A 13,463-nucleotide genomic window follows, 5' to 3' on the forward strand; every position below is an offset into this window, starting at 1 on the left:
AACATCACAATGCTTATTATTGATGCCATGTTGATGCCAGACCACCTGTCGAGTGCCACCTGCATGGGCAGGAAAAGCCAAGGGTATCTTAGGAATAACAAGAATGGTGTAAGAAGCTGTGTTTTTGATTTATTAAACTACATTTTTCTTTAGATATGCGGCATAACTCAGATATCATATGCTCAAAGTCTCTTGGTGAGTTTATTTTACCTACAAAAAATGAGTTCCAAATCATTCAGCCGCTCAAATTCCAGAGATCCGTATGCGATTTTCGCTTCCGTAATTTAGTTTGGCTGGTAAGTAAAATGTCAGCCTATGAATTGCAGTGATTTGCACTTATGGAATAGTCAATATTCGAACCCATTGGAATTTATCAAAGTACATGTACATCCTCCCTAAAAGAAAACATTCTGTAAGTGCAACCCACGTAATGCTAATCTAATGGAAACGCCGGTAATACCAGGCCATGAAGAAATCAATCAATTTCAGTATTCAAAAAGTAGCATCTTAATTCCAAGTTGCAAATATCCAATTGGTCAGTATATGGGTGGTATATTGCGGTGATTTTTAATAGAACTAAAATATGTGTGATTGGAATAAATGGACCATCCCTAAACTAATTTCATTAAGATGAAATATGAAGAGTCGCATGTCATTGTACAAATGGCCTCAGTTTCTAATTATTGTTTAACTCTGGTTCTGCCGTCATTAAGATTACTGTTCTGTGCAGCATAGAAGACAATTCCTATTGCATGGAAACCGTCAAGAAGCAGGTTACCTGTGCTGAGGACTTTTACCGCATGGTTCATAGCTATGGATCTGAATAGTTTAGTTTGTATTGTAATACTTTATTGATCTGAGAAGGTTTTCAGTGTAGTCATGCTCTGGGCTGCCGGGGGATAGTATGGTATGAATGAGGTAGCCATGCCAATTGTCACGTTCCGGAGGCCCAGAGGCAGACCTCCGGGATGTCTTGCAAACAGGAAACAGCAGAAACAAACCAGGGCCAACAGAGTACTTTATTACACATGTACTAAAACAACATGACAGTAACAGCAAGCAAGGGTAATGGTGGTAGAACTACCACAGAACCAAGTGCACCTGCAGACCACAGGCAGATGCCTGGACCCCATGCGGAACGGAAGCATGGCGGTCACAGGCAAAGCTACACACAGACTAGAGATCCTCCCTCCAGAAAACTAACTAAGGCAGGACAAACACAGGAACAAAAACAGTAAGGCACTGCAGGAACGGACTAGATCAGAAGCAGTAGGCACTGCCAGGCTGGACATAGGACAGGATCAGAAGCAGTAGGCACTGCCAGGCTGGACATAGGACAGGATAAGAAGCAGTAGGCACTGCCAGGCTGGACATAGGGCAGGATTAGAAGCAGTAGGCACTGCCAGGCTGGACATAGGACAGGATCAGAAGCAGTAGGCACTGCCAGGCTGGACATAGGACAGGATCAGAAGCAGTAGGCACTGCCAGGCTGGACATAGGACAGGATCAGAAGCAGTAGGCACTGTCAGGCTGGACATAGGACAGGATCAGAAGCAGTAGGCACTGCCAGGCTGGACATAGGACAGGATCAGAAGCAGTAGGCACTGCCAGGCTGGACATAGGACAGGATCAGAAGCAGTAGGCACTGCCAGGCTGGACATAAGACAGGATCAGAAGCAGTAGGCACTGCCAGGCTGGACATAGGGCAGGATTAGAAGCAGTTAGCACTGCCAAGATGGACATAGGGCAGGATTAGAAGCAGTTAGCACTGCCAAGATTGACATAGGACAGGATTAGAAGCAGTTAGCACTGCCAAGCTATCAGACGCCTTTAGAGCACTGCCAGGCTAGACATGGAACAGAGCAGATCCAGACAGAGAACAGGTACAGAAGAACAGGCAAGGCATGGACAATGATAACAACATCAATACAGAACAGGTCAGAAGAACAGATAAAGCAACAACAACTCATTACCAGGCGATACCACAAACAAGGGCAGATGGCAAAAGATTAGCAGCAAAGGGCTGCGCCCAGTAAGGCAGGAGATAGACTGACCCAAGCCCCACAGCTCACAGATGGATATAGTTGAGATAACAAGGGCACCTGATAAGCCACACCCAGGTCCAGATTAGGGAAGGTTAACCCCATCAGAACCAGGAGTATCAGAACTATAGAGCATACAATCACAAATGTCAGTTCACACCAGACACAGAATGCTGCAGCCAGCACGCCTGAACGACAACCAGCATATACAGGGTAACTGTAGCCAGTACGAGGTTACAGGCAGCCAGCCTACAAAGCAACAAGGAGTGACAGAACCACTCTGTGATACAAACAAATACATCCATACTCAGGTCATGTTCCCACACAAGGCCGCAGCCAGCACGCATCACAGAACCAGCATACATGGGGAAACCCACAGCCAGTATACAAAGCGCATACAGCCTGCCTGCACGGCACCGGAGACAGGAACCACAGAGATATGGACATGGGAAGCCACAACACAGGCCACAGTTCACACACAACACCGCAGCCAGCACACAGCCTGAAGAAACCAGCATACACAGGTGTCAGCCTGCAGCCAGTATGCGAGAGGGCATGCAGCCAGCCTACACGGCCACAACTGTCACAGTGAGCCACACTGTGACACCTATTCAGAATTGTAGAGCTTAAAGGTGTCCATACATATAAAATATGTGACATATATTTTACCCAACATTATATTTCAAGAGGGAGAAGGGTATTAGCTGCTGCGAAAGCCCTCTTCTAGCGGCTCCTCTCCTGTGAGAACAGAAGATTGGGCATGTTGGATGTGTTGGGGTAGAGTTAGGAGATCCTCATGCCCATAAGATAGTTGGCAAATCCCTCTAAATTTAGCAGATTCTGGTTTTATTTAATATATATGGCCAGGAAAGGAAAAGCACAACCCACAATTAGTTCTATCATCATCAGTTAACCTGCTTGTTGATGGTTTTTAGGTAACAATGGGCGTTTCACCATCCATTGTATGGAATAGGGAAGAAAGGGATGCAAATGAGCTCTTAACAAGCTCTGCCTCTAATGCCACCAGATGTAAGGCAGCTATCCTATAAGTCAGTGTTCAGCTCTTTAACTAAGCCTTGAGACATGACTTGGATATTAAATAAGCCAGCACCTGATATTTAATATTTAATATCCAAGTCATGTCTCAAGGGTTAGTTAAAGAGCTGCACATTGACATAGGATAGCTGCCTTACATCTGGTGGCATTAGAGGCAGAGCTTGTTAAGAGCTCATTTGCATCCCTTCCCTCCCAGAATTCCAGAGGAGCATGCATGGCCTAAAAGTCTCCTCACACTGATTAAGGCGCTGTCTCCCTAAGGAGAGAGCGTTCCCCCTTAACCCTGTATGGAATAGAAATAAACTGAGAAATGTTTGCATTAGATGACTAACGGCCAAGGTTAATCAAACTGGAGCTTCATAAAATGTTTACTTAAAGGGGTATTCCCATCACGCTGTTTTATAATTACCTGCTCCCGGCGCGCTGTCCACTTCCTAGTTTCGGCAGGGGGCGGGCTCCATCTTGATTGAAGTCTTCTCCCGGCCGGGCCGCTCGCTGGACTGAACGTGCGCGCCGCCGCATAGGCGCCCTGGTGACTTCTTCCTGGCAAGTATACTATACTGGCCAGGTAGAAATCACCATAGCGCATGCGCGGCCTCGGCGTGCGCTTTCGGGACTGTGCGTGGCCGGGAGAAAAGAAGTCGTCTGCGCAAGCGCGGCCACCGCAATTCCGGAGAAAAGCGGTGGCCGTAACCAGGGGAGACGGAAGACAACAGGTAAGTATATGTTCATTTTCTTCTAAGGGGTGGGAATTAGTTAATTAAATATATTTAGAAAAATGATCACTGTTAAATCATTAACCAATTTAACAGTGATCATTAAGATGGCAATACCCCTTTAAGGTTCTCCGCCCTTTAATGGGTGAACGTCACCTTTGTTTAATCTGTTCTGCAAATAAAACATAATTTGTGGTGTGCTGAACATTTATAGTGTGCGGCTGCAATATTGGAGGTGGTTTATTAAAAATGGAAAGTGTGAACATCCTCGTAACCTCACACTATAAACGCCGCCTGCTGATCATCGTCTGTACTGCTTGTAAATCTGAATGGTAAGGGCTGCTGATTAGAAGCAATGTGCTGCCATCCTTTGTCTATTTTACTTTTAACCTTCCAGCAAGTGCAGGAGCGGACTGGGAACTTAAAGTGGCCCTGGAAAAAATACCAAAAATTGCCCCGTTTTGTAGTCGGTGCCAAACTGATGGAGGGTAGGGCCAATACAAGTAGGCGTGGCCAGCAATACGGTATTGCAGCACATTATACTACCCCAACACAGCCAAATACTACAGTCCATCATAAAATACTGCTCCATCAGCACAAAATACATCTCCCAAAACTTCCACTTGCAGGCCATGAGGAGGGCTCAGGCGCCCCCTTGGGCATCGACCCACCGGGAAGTTTCCCTGTAAGGTCTATGGCCAATCCGTCCCTGAGCAAGTGACATTTTCATAAAACAGCTACAAGCTTGTGTTCAGGAAGATCATGTTGACCTAACCGGGGCCAGCCCTGATCCAGGAGGCAGACTGGGAGTTTAAAGTGGCCCAATGTTGTAGGCGGGTCCAGATTGATAAAAGGCAGAAGCAACACAAATAGGTAGGGACAACAGCCAGCAATACCATAGCGAGAGCACGTAGAGCACGAAATACCACCCCAGAAGAAGCAAATATCACAATGCAGCACAAAATACCCCCACTGCAGTATTCAACTGTCTCACTGTCCTGAGGATGGCGATACAGTTGAATTCAGGATGGCACCTGCATCCACCAACCAGTTGCGTAAGTACCTGATGCCCCTGGCATTAATTAATGTTGAGAGTATCAGATCATTATGTACCTAGCCGACAATGTGAGGAGGGCTCGGGCACCCTCTGGGCATCCGCTCACCAGAAAACTTCCCTGTAGGGTCTATGGCCAGTCCGTTCCTGCTGTGATCCTGTCCCGTGTGCTGTCCCCATCCGTTGCTCGGTTCTGCGGCCCCGCAAAAAAGATAGAACATGTCCATGATAGAACATGGCATTTCTATAATGAGCCGCACATGGGCGGCATCCTTGTTTTGCGGATCCGCAATTTACCGACCGCAAAACACTGCGCGGTCGTCTGAATGAGCCCTTATAGTGCTGGAGTGCCGAAGGTTGCTGACCCCTGCTTTAGAATGTCCTACCTATTCTACCTAATCAATTCTTCAGGATTTTTGGTGCAGACATTGTAATTGCTGCCCTTACAGTCAGTACCCTTTTCCATTAGCCATAGTGGAACGTGGCTACACAAACTTCCCTTCCGCTGGAGAGCCTGAGGCATCCGTACGTTACGTGGAGAGCCTTTTTATTCCGATTGGAACTCTATAAAGCCTAATTTCCCCCGGAACCACTTAGGAATTTAAATGGACTGTAGCTATAAGGGGTGCAAACGTAGGCATCACACTAAGGCTCTGCTGCCTAAAAGGGCCCAAAGGCCCTCCTGTCATATAAGAAGCCTCTAGTATGATAAATGGCACATAGTAGATGGGTTGTTCCAATTTTTTTTATTTTTTTCCTCTGCTTCCCCTACAAAGGTCTAAAGGGGTTGTCTCGTGATCACAACCGTTTTAAAAAAGAAGCCCCCCTCCCTGGCTCTCCATGAGATGTATGTATGGTCTATCATGGTGGGAGTGGTTCTTCGCACGGGTACGCAGGCCACCTTCTATGACATCCATATGACCTAATAGGTCATATGGACAGGGTTTGTCATAAAGAGACCACCCCCTTAATTGATGGTATTCTGGTCACCACTAGGAGGAGCATATTGCTCCCTATTTATACAGTGCCGGCATACTTGGTATTTTTCATTTGTGTCCATTACCTTATGTTTGAAGGTGGAATAATCAACCTGAGCATTCCCATCGTGCTGCCCGTCTCTACAGAGGACAAGGAAAGACTGAGCAACGCCAAAGAATTTGCCCTATCCTATGAGGGAAAGAGAGTGGCCATTGTGCGGAACCCTGAGTTTTATGAGCACAGAAAGGAAGAAAGATGCGCCCGTGTTTGGGGCACTACCTGTGCCAAGCATCCTTACGTCAAGGTAAGCTGTGCCGCCATATAGTCATAGAGCTGCTGTGGCTGGTGCTTACTATATAGTATTGTAGTGGCTGCCATTACTGTATGGTCATATATGTCTTTTTTAACATTTATGACCATAGATTCATATATGTTAACTGACTTTATAATCCTGGTAAAGTCAGGATGGTGGAAGTCAAAGGGAAATTTCACCTCTAGGGGGAACGGGGCTGGATTATAGCATAGACAAATAGGGAAATTTCCCTGTGACTTCCACCATCCTGACTTTACCATGTCATTAACATGATCACAATCACCTATATGGCAGCATTATTTAAGCAGCACATCATTTGATGTTCAGTGTTATATGGGCTCGGTTGTGTTGGTGATGTACGGTAGTAATATAGTATTTAGCCTCTAATATTATTGCAGTATTACTCGCTATTTTCTGTCTTTAAAAAAGGGTATTCTGGTTACATTAAGTTATCCCCTATACACAGGATAGGGGATAACTATTAGATGAGTGAGGGTCCTACTAGTGGCACCCCCACCGACCACAAGAACGGGGGCCACGTACCCCCTGCAGCCCACTGAAAGGAACGGAGTGGCTGTTCTTGGCTGTCTCCAGAACTCCTATAGTAATGAATGGAGCGGCCAAGCGAATGATTAGCGGTTTCATTCATCTCAGGGGGCTGCAAGGGATACAGGGCCCCCGTTCTTGTGATCGGTGGAGGTCCCAGCATAATCCGACGTGACCAAAGATGCAAAGACATAAATGAAGACTACTTTCAGCATCTTATGTGACTTGTGGGTAATAAAAAAAAAAAAAAAAAAATCCAGTTGCTTGTTCATCTAGTGATACTATCGGCTGGAGACGGGCTACTTTTTCGTGGGCCACCCTGTATAATGTATGCCTATGGTCTCGCAATTTGATACGACACATACTGGGACGGGACAATCACACAAAAATATGACTTGGATAGATTTTTTTTTCAGTGTCGCGTTGCAGCATCATAGACATACATTATATCAAATATCGCACGACTTTCTTGTCACCGTATAGCCGTACCCTTAGCGGATTCCACACACTTTTATCTGACCTTGTCGGGAGGACTCAGAGCTGCCCCGGCCCAGTCCTCTGATTAAATAGGTGCTCCCCCTGCTAGATCCTGTAATATCTATCATAAGATGTATATACACGGCCATCTTCACTGTGGCTCTTGTGAAACTACAACTCCCATTCTGCAGACACATAGGTTGGACACCACAGATACAGAGCATGAGGTAGATTGTGACAAGATTGTCGTAATGTAAAAATAGCTGATATTAACACCTGATAAAAGCTAATATAATATATATATATATATATATATATATATAAATAAGAAATTCCGCAGCACATCCAGGTTGTAAGAAAGTAAAAAAAGGCTTTATTCACCAAGCATGCGATGTTTCAATCCTCTCAATGGGATTTTCCTCAAGCAGTGACATAGTGGGCAGTGCAATGTGCATATTTAAACGCTTTCACATCATTAAACAATCAATAATTCAAGTACATCCATTTAAAGAAAATACATTTAAAAATAATGATACAGACAGTATTATCAATATACTGATACATTCACATTATATCCCCGATTTAAATCCAATGATACAGTGTTGATCATTCCCATAACCGATTCGGCATATCATATATAACATAAAATATTTTAATTATAACAATTATCAATCCAGGTGCATGTCTTCCATGAAAATTAAATGTGCAGGTGTACCTTCAGAAGGGTGATGAGTCCGCTCACAGGAGTGTGCGATGGGGCCGATGCACATGGATCCCGGCGTCCCGGGTATGCCACTGCGCATGTCGCAGGACCTTCCTAAGAGTTCCGATCACATGACCATCACAATGTGCTGATAGTTAGAGTGCGCATGTCCAAGGACCTTCAGACATGTGACCGCAGTCCGCACTCACCCCTCCGGTCACGTGATTAGATGTATCACATGATAGGGGCTAGATGATGTTACTTAGGTGTATCACGTGATCGGAACTCGATGGTAAGGCAATTCAGGAGTTTAATAATGTTCAGGACACACAATAAATGTAATTGTGTCTCAAAAAATCTACATCTCAGAGATATGGCTCTGTCTAAATCATTATTTAAGTCCTAAAAGGTATTAAATAATCAAACAATATAAAATAAAAATAGCAAAATGTACAGACATAGACATAAGCATGCGGCTGACCCACTACACGTACTGTCACTGGTCCTAGTGGAGTCTCACTGTATATCACATGATAACCATCCACATATGTCGATATCGATGGGTCAGCGATCAATCAGAGGGGTAAGGGTGATTGTATATCGATGGGAGTACCATCACTATACAAAGAGAAATAATATGTGTTATGCGTAAATACCGCCGTTTCTCTTTTAAAGTACTGAAATCAGTATATTTCATTACAAGATAGTCCCCTAGTCTAATCGAGGAGTTCAGTACAAGTGGCCCATGTTGTCACCATAGAGCCCCAAGCTGAGATGTCCCGGGACGCCGGGATCCATGTGCATCGGCCCCATCGCACACTCCTGTGAGCGGACTCATCACCCTTCTGAAGGTACACCTGCACATTTAATTTTCATGGAAGACATGCACCTGGATTGATAATTGTTATAATTAAAATATTTTATGTTATATATGATATGCCGAATCGGTTATGGGAATGATCAACACTGTATCATTGGATTTAAATCGGGAATATAATGTGAATGTATCAGTATATTGATAATACTGTCTGTATCATTATTTTTAAATGTATTTTCTTTAAATGGATGTACTTGAATTATTGATTGTTTAATGACGTGAAAGCGTTTAAATATGCACATTGCACTGCCCACTATGTCACTGCTTGAGGAAAATCCCATTGAGAGGATTGAAACGTCGCATGCTTGGTGAATAAAGCCTTTTTTTACTTTCTTACAACCTGGATGTGCTGCGGAATTTCTTATTTTTATACATTTGGAGGTGGATCGCCTACCCAGCCGCTGGCACTCCGCATACACCCTACAGATAGTGGTGCTGCCCACACTTTCTTTATATATATATATATATATATATATATATATATATGTACGGATTTCTCCTGCTTTCTTCGAGCAGAGCACTAGTAGTCTTGTTCTTGCACACAGCGCTGTCTCCTGGAAGCGTTCTGAATCCAAACAAATATTGGAAAATCGCCCTTTAATAAGTGTAATCATTAACAGACTGTAATTTTCCATCTGACATATTGGATTGTTCATACTGAAGTCAACCGGAAAATGGACAGACCGCACACATGCACTGGGAGAGAGTTCTTAAAACTGGTGGAAAGGAATAATGGCTTACTTGTCCATAGCAACCAATCAGATTCCACCTTTCATTTTCCAAAGGAGCTCTGAAAAATGAAAGGTGGACTCTGATTGGTTGCTATGGGCAACTAAGCTAGTTCTACTTTACACCAGTTTTGCGAAATCTCCCCAACTGAGTTTTGTATTAATAATAAAAGGGGAAAATTGACTGTACTGTTGTCTGCAAGGTTTTTTTTGGGACTTAGATATGGAGGGCCCCTTAATACCAGATCGTGGGGGTCTGACACTCATCACCCCAACCGTTTCAGGTGAACCAGATGCCAGAAACTATACAGTGGAAGGAAGACTGCATCTACTGTGTAGTTTCTGATGACGGCATCACTTGAATGGGAGCTGAGCTGTAGTACCATGGCAGGGCCACTACATAGTGGGTGGAGCTGTTTGCCTCAAGCTCCGTACACTGTATAGTTTACAGCACCAACGACTGCCCAAAACCACTAATTAACCAGGGTGTCGGGAGTCGGCCCTCCACCAATCTGATATCGATGACTTATCCAGAGAATACCTAAGTCCTGGAAGACCCCATTAACATGAGCACTGCAAATAATGAACCTTAATCTTGTGAGAATAGGGTGTTTGAAAAATGAGGAAATTACTCTTTGCATTAGAAGTGTTATGTCAGATATTTGTCTGTCATAATCGTTTTGTCACCAGAAGGTTCTACTGATATTACAGCACACATTGTCTCACAGTATTAATAGAGTCGCCTCTCCTGACAGCTCTGTTTTAGGGCTCATTCAGACGGCCGTATGCTGTCTGCCAAAATGCGGATCCGTTTTTTAGCGGATTAAATGCAGACCAATTCACTATCATTTGGCACTTTTCTTCTGTTCTATGTCTCCGCAAAAAAAATAAAACATGTCCTATACTTGTTAGTGAAAATCAGGACGTGGCCTCATTGAAGTCTATGGGTTCACAAACATGCGGAATGCAATCTTTTTTTTTATTTTTATTGATCTGCATTTTTGCGGACAATATACGACCGTCTGAATGAGCCCTTAATAACACACTGTTCGGAGTCACCCCCATTTGACCAGGAGAATGGTAAGTCCTAATTGTGAGTTTATTTGTACATTATTCTGTGGACAACACAGTGTTAATAGAGGCTCCAGAACTGATTATTATTTTTTTTATATATATATGTAATGCAAATATTTGCTACAGCAGCCATGTCGGGAGCAGTGACAGATCCTCTTCAAAGGGTTAATTTAATATGAATTTAGTTTTCACAAAAGCAAACATCTTATCTCTTCAGATGGTCCTGGAAAGTGGCGACTGGCTGGTTGGTGGCGAGCTGGAGGTTCTGGAAAGAATCCAGTGGGGAGATGGTTTAGATCAATACCGACTCACACCTCTGGAGCTGAAAGAAAAGGCAAAAGAAATGAATGCTGGTAAGTGTGGTACTTCTGGGTACCGGGCAATTCCCTGATACACTGGCATTTACCATATGTCCCATGTACAGGTCCCACCATAGAAAATACCGACATATCTTAGTGATGTCATCATCTATCTGTTGGGAGGCCAGTAAATGGGGTTCAGTTGCTGTTCCTGCGCAGATCAGGAGCGGCAGAGAAATTACTTACCTGGTGCCTTTCGTCTAGTAAATGCGGGGCCCAGGAGTCAGATCTTCTCCAATAAAACATTAAAGGGGTTTTCAGGGAGATAACATTTTTTAAGACAAGGACCAGAAAGGGTTAAAAAAAAAAATAAGCCTTCGGCCCCTTTCACACGAGCGAGTTTTCCGCGCAGATGCAATGCGTGATGTGAACGCATAGCACCCGCACTGAATCCTGACCCATTAATTTAATTGGGTCTGTGTACGTGCGCGTTTTTTTGACCCATTTGTTCTGCGTTGTGTGAAAATAGCAGCATGTTCTATATTCTGCGTTTTTCACGCAGCCCTGGCCCCAAAGAAGTGAATGAGGCTTTAGTGAAAAACACATTGCATCCGGAAGCAAGTACGGATGCGATGCGTTTTTCACTGATGGTCGCTAAGAGGTGTTTGTAAACCTTCAGTTTTTTACTACGTGTGTGAAAAACGCATTGAAACGGATTGCACCCGCTCGGAAAAAACTGAATAACTGAACGCAATCACAGACAAAACTGACTGAACTTTCTTGCAAAATGGTGCGAGTTTCACTGAACGCATCCGGAGCCAATCCGTCACGCTTGTGTGAGAAAGGGCTTAGGCCTCGTTCACATTTCCAGTTTTTACTGTCGTGTGCTGTCTGCATTTTCCACGGACATCACATGTACCCATTCATTTTAATGTGTCCAAATATCAGTATATTTTTACTGATTGTGGGTCGGTGAAAAAAATCACGGAGACATGCACTACTTTGATCCATGATGACGACCAAACATGCCCATTATAGTCTATGGTCTGTGGTCTGATGGCATCCGTGTTGTGTCATGTTTGGTACGTTTTTCACTGACCATTGATAGGAGATGCTTTGGAAATTAACTTTCAGGTGAGCAGCATCCGTGAAATACGGATGACACAGAGACCAAACATGGACATCTTCATGGATGAAACATAGATTTTTTTTACAGACCCCAAATGAATACGGAAATGTAAATGAGGCTTCACTTGGGGTACGTTCACACAACCATATGTATTTTGCGGTCTGCAAAATGCGATGACATTCATGTTGCATCCGTTTTGACTTCAATGGGTCAGTGAGACCAATTTTGCTCCAAGTATAGGACATCTGACATACGGATATGAAAATCTTTCGTGAAAAATAGAACATGTCCTATATTTGGGCACAAAATGCTGCTCACGGACCCGTTGAAGTCAATGGGTCCACAAAAAAAAAAAAAAAACATATGCAACACAGACGTCATCCGTATTTTGCGGTTCCACTTTTTGTCGACCTCAAAATACATACGGTCGAATGCACCCTTACCTCCCTCACCAATCGCCTGTAGCTCCTCTGGTCCATGCTGCTTTCCACTTTCTGTTCTCGGCTCGTCACACAGGAAATAGCTTGGTATGGCTGCTCAGCCAATCACTGCCTGACATTGTGATCCGCCTCTGGCACTGGGGGGCAAGCTAATGGCACTGGGGGGCAGCTGGTGGCACTGAAGGGGCAGCTGTTGGCACTGGGGGGCAAGCTGGTGGCACCGAGGGGGCAGCTGGTGGCACTGAGGGGGCAGCTGGTGGCACTGGGGGGAAAGCTGGTGGCACTGGGGTGCAGCTGGTGGCACTGGGGGGCAAGCTGGTGGCACTGGGGTGCAGCTGGTGGCACTGGGGGGGCAAGCTGGTGGCACTGGGGGGGCAAGCTGGTGGCACTGGGGGGCAAGCTGGTGGCACTGGGGGGCAAGCTGATGGCACTTGGGGGGAAGCTGATGGCAGTGGGGGGAGCCTGATGGCACTGGGGGGGCAGATGATGGCACTGGGGGGGCAGCTGATGGCACTGAGGGGGCAGCTGATGGCACTGAGGGGGCAAGCTGGTGGCACTGGGGGGAACGGAGCTGATGGCACAGGGGGATAGTGGTGCTGATGGCACTGGGGGAAATGGAGCTGATGGCACCTGGGGGAACTGATGCACTTGGGCTGATCGCACAGGGGGGAACAAAGGGTCTTGGGGACTGATGGCAGGCGGTCTGATAAGTTTTTTTATAAAGGTAAAGTCTATTAATTATTTTTTTTCTTAGTAGATTACTCAATTAATCGTAAAAAATAATTGATAGAATACTCGATTTCTAAAATAATCGTTTACTGCAGCCCTAGTTCACATTATCGTTTAGCTTTCCGTTCTGATCCATCAGAAGAAGAGGGAAAAAAACAGGATCCTGTAAAAAAAAAAAAACGATCTCGTTGCACCAGTTAGCATCTATTTGAGCCATTTCTGTCTGAGATAAGTTTTTTAGGCTATTTTCACATCTGTGTTTTTGCTGGATCCGTCATGGATTAGCAAAAACGCTCCTGTCA

General features: G+C 44.7%; 1 protein-coding gene across 2 annotated transcripts in view; it reads left to right on the forward strand.

Annotated features, from left to right (window-relative positions):
• The window catches only part of PAPSS2 (3'-phosphoadenosine 5'-phosphosulfate synthase 2), an 89,822-nt gene that overhangs the window by 59,445 nt on the left and 16,914 nt on the right, over window positions 1-13,463 (forward strand). The window contains exons 8-10 of one of the 2 annotated variants that reach the window (XM_044297672.1): window positions 154-195; window positions 5,945-6,150; window positions 10,782-10,917. In XM_044297672.1, the coding sequence (XP_044153607.1) occupies window positions 154-195; window positions 5,945-6,150; window positions 10,782-10,917 (384 nt within the window). The remainder of the gene's footprint in view (window positions 1-153; window positions 196-5,944; window positions 6,151-10,781; window positions 10,918-13,463) is intronic. The other variant, XM_044297673.1, reaches the window with a different exon arrangement.

Source organism: Bufo gargarizans, chromosome 6 (genome assembly GCF_014858855.1).
Source record: "Bufo gargarizans isolate SCDJY-AF-19 chromosome 6, ASM1485885v1, whole genome shotgun sequence".
Lineage (NCBI taxonomy): Eukaryota > Metazoa > Chordata > Amphibia > Anura > Bufonidae > Bufo > Bufo gargarizans.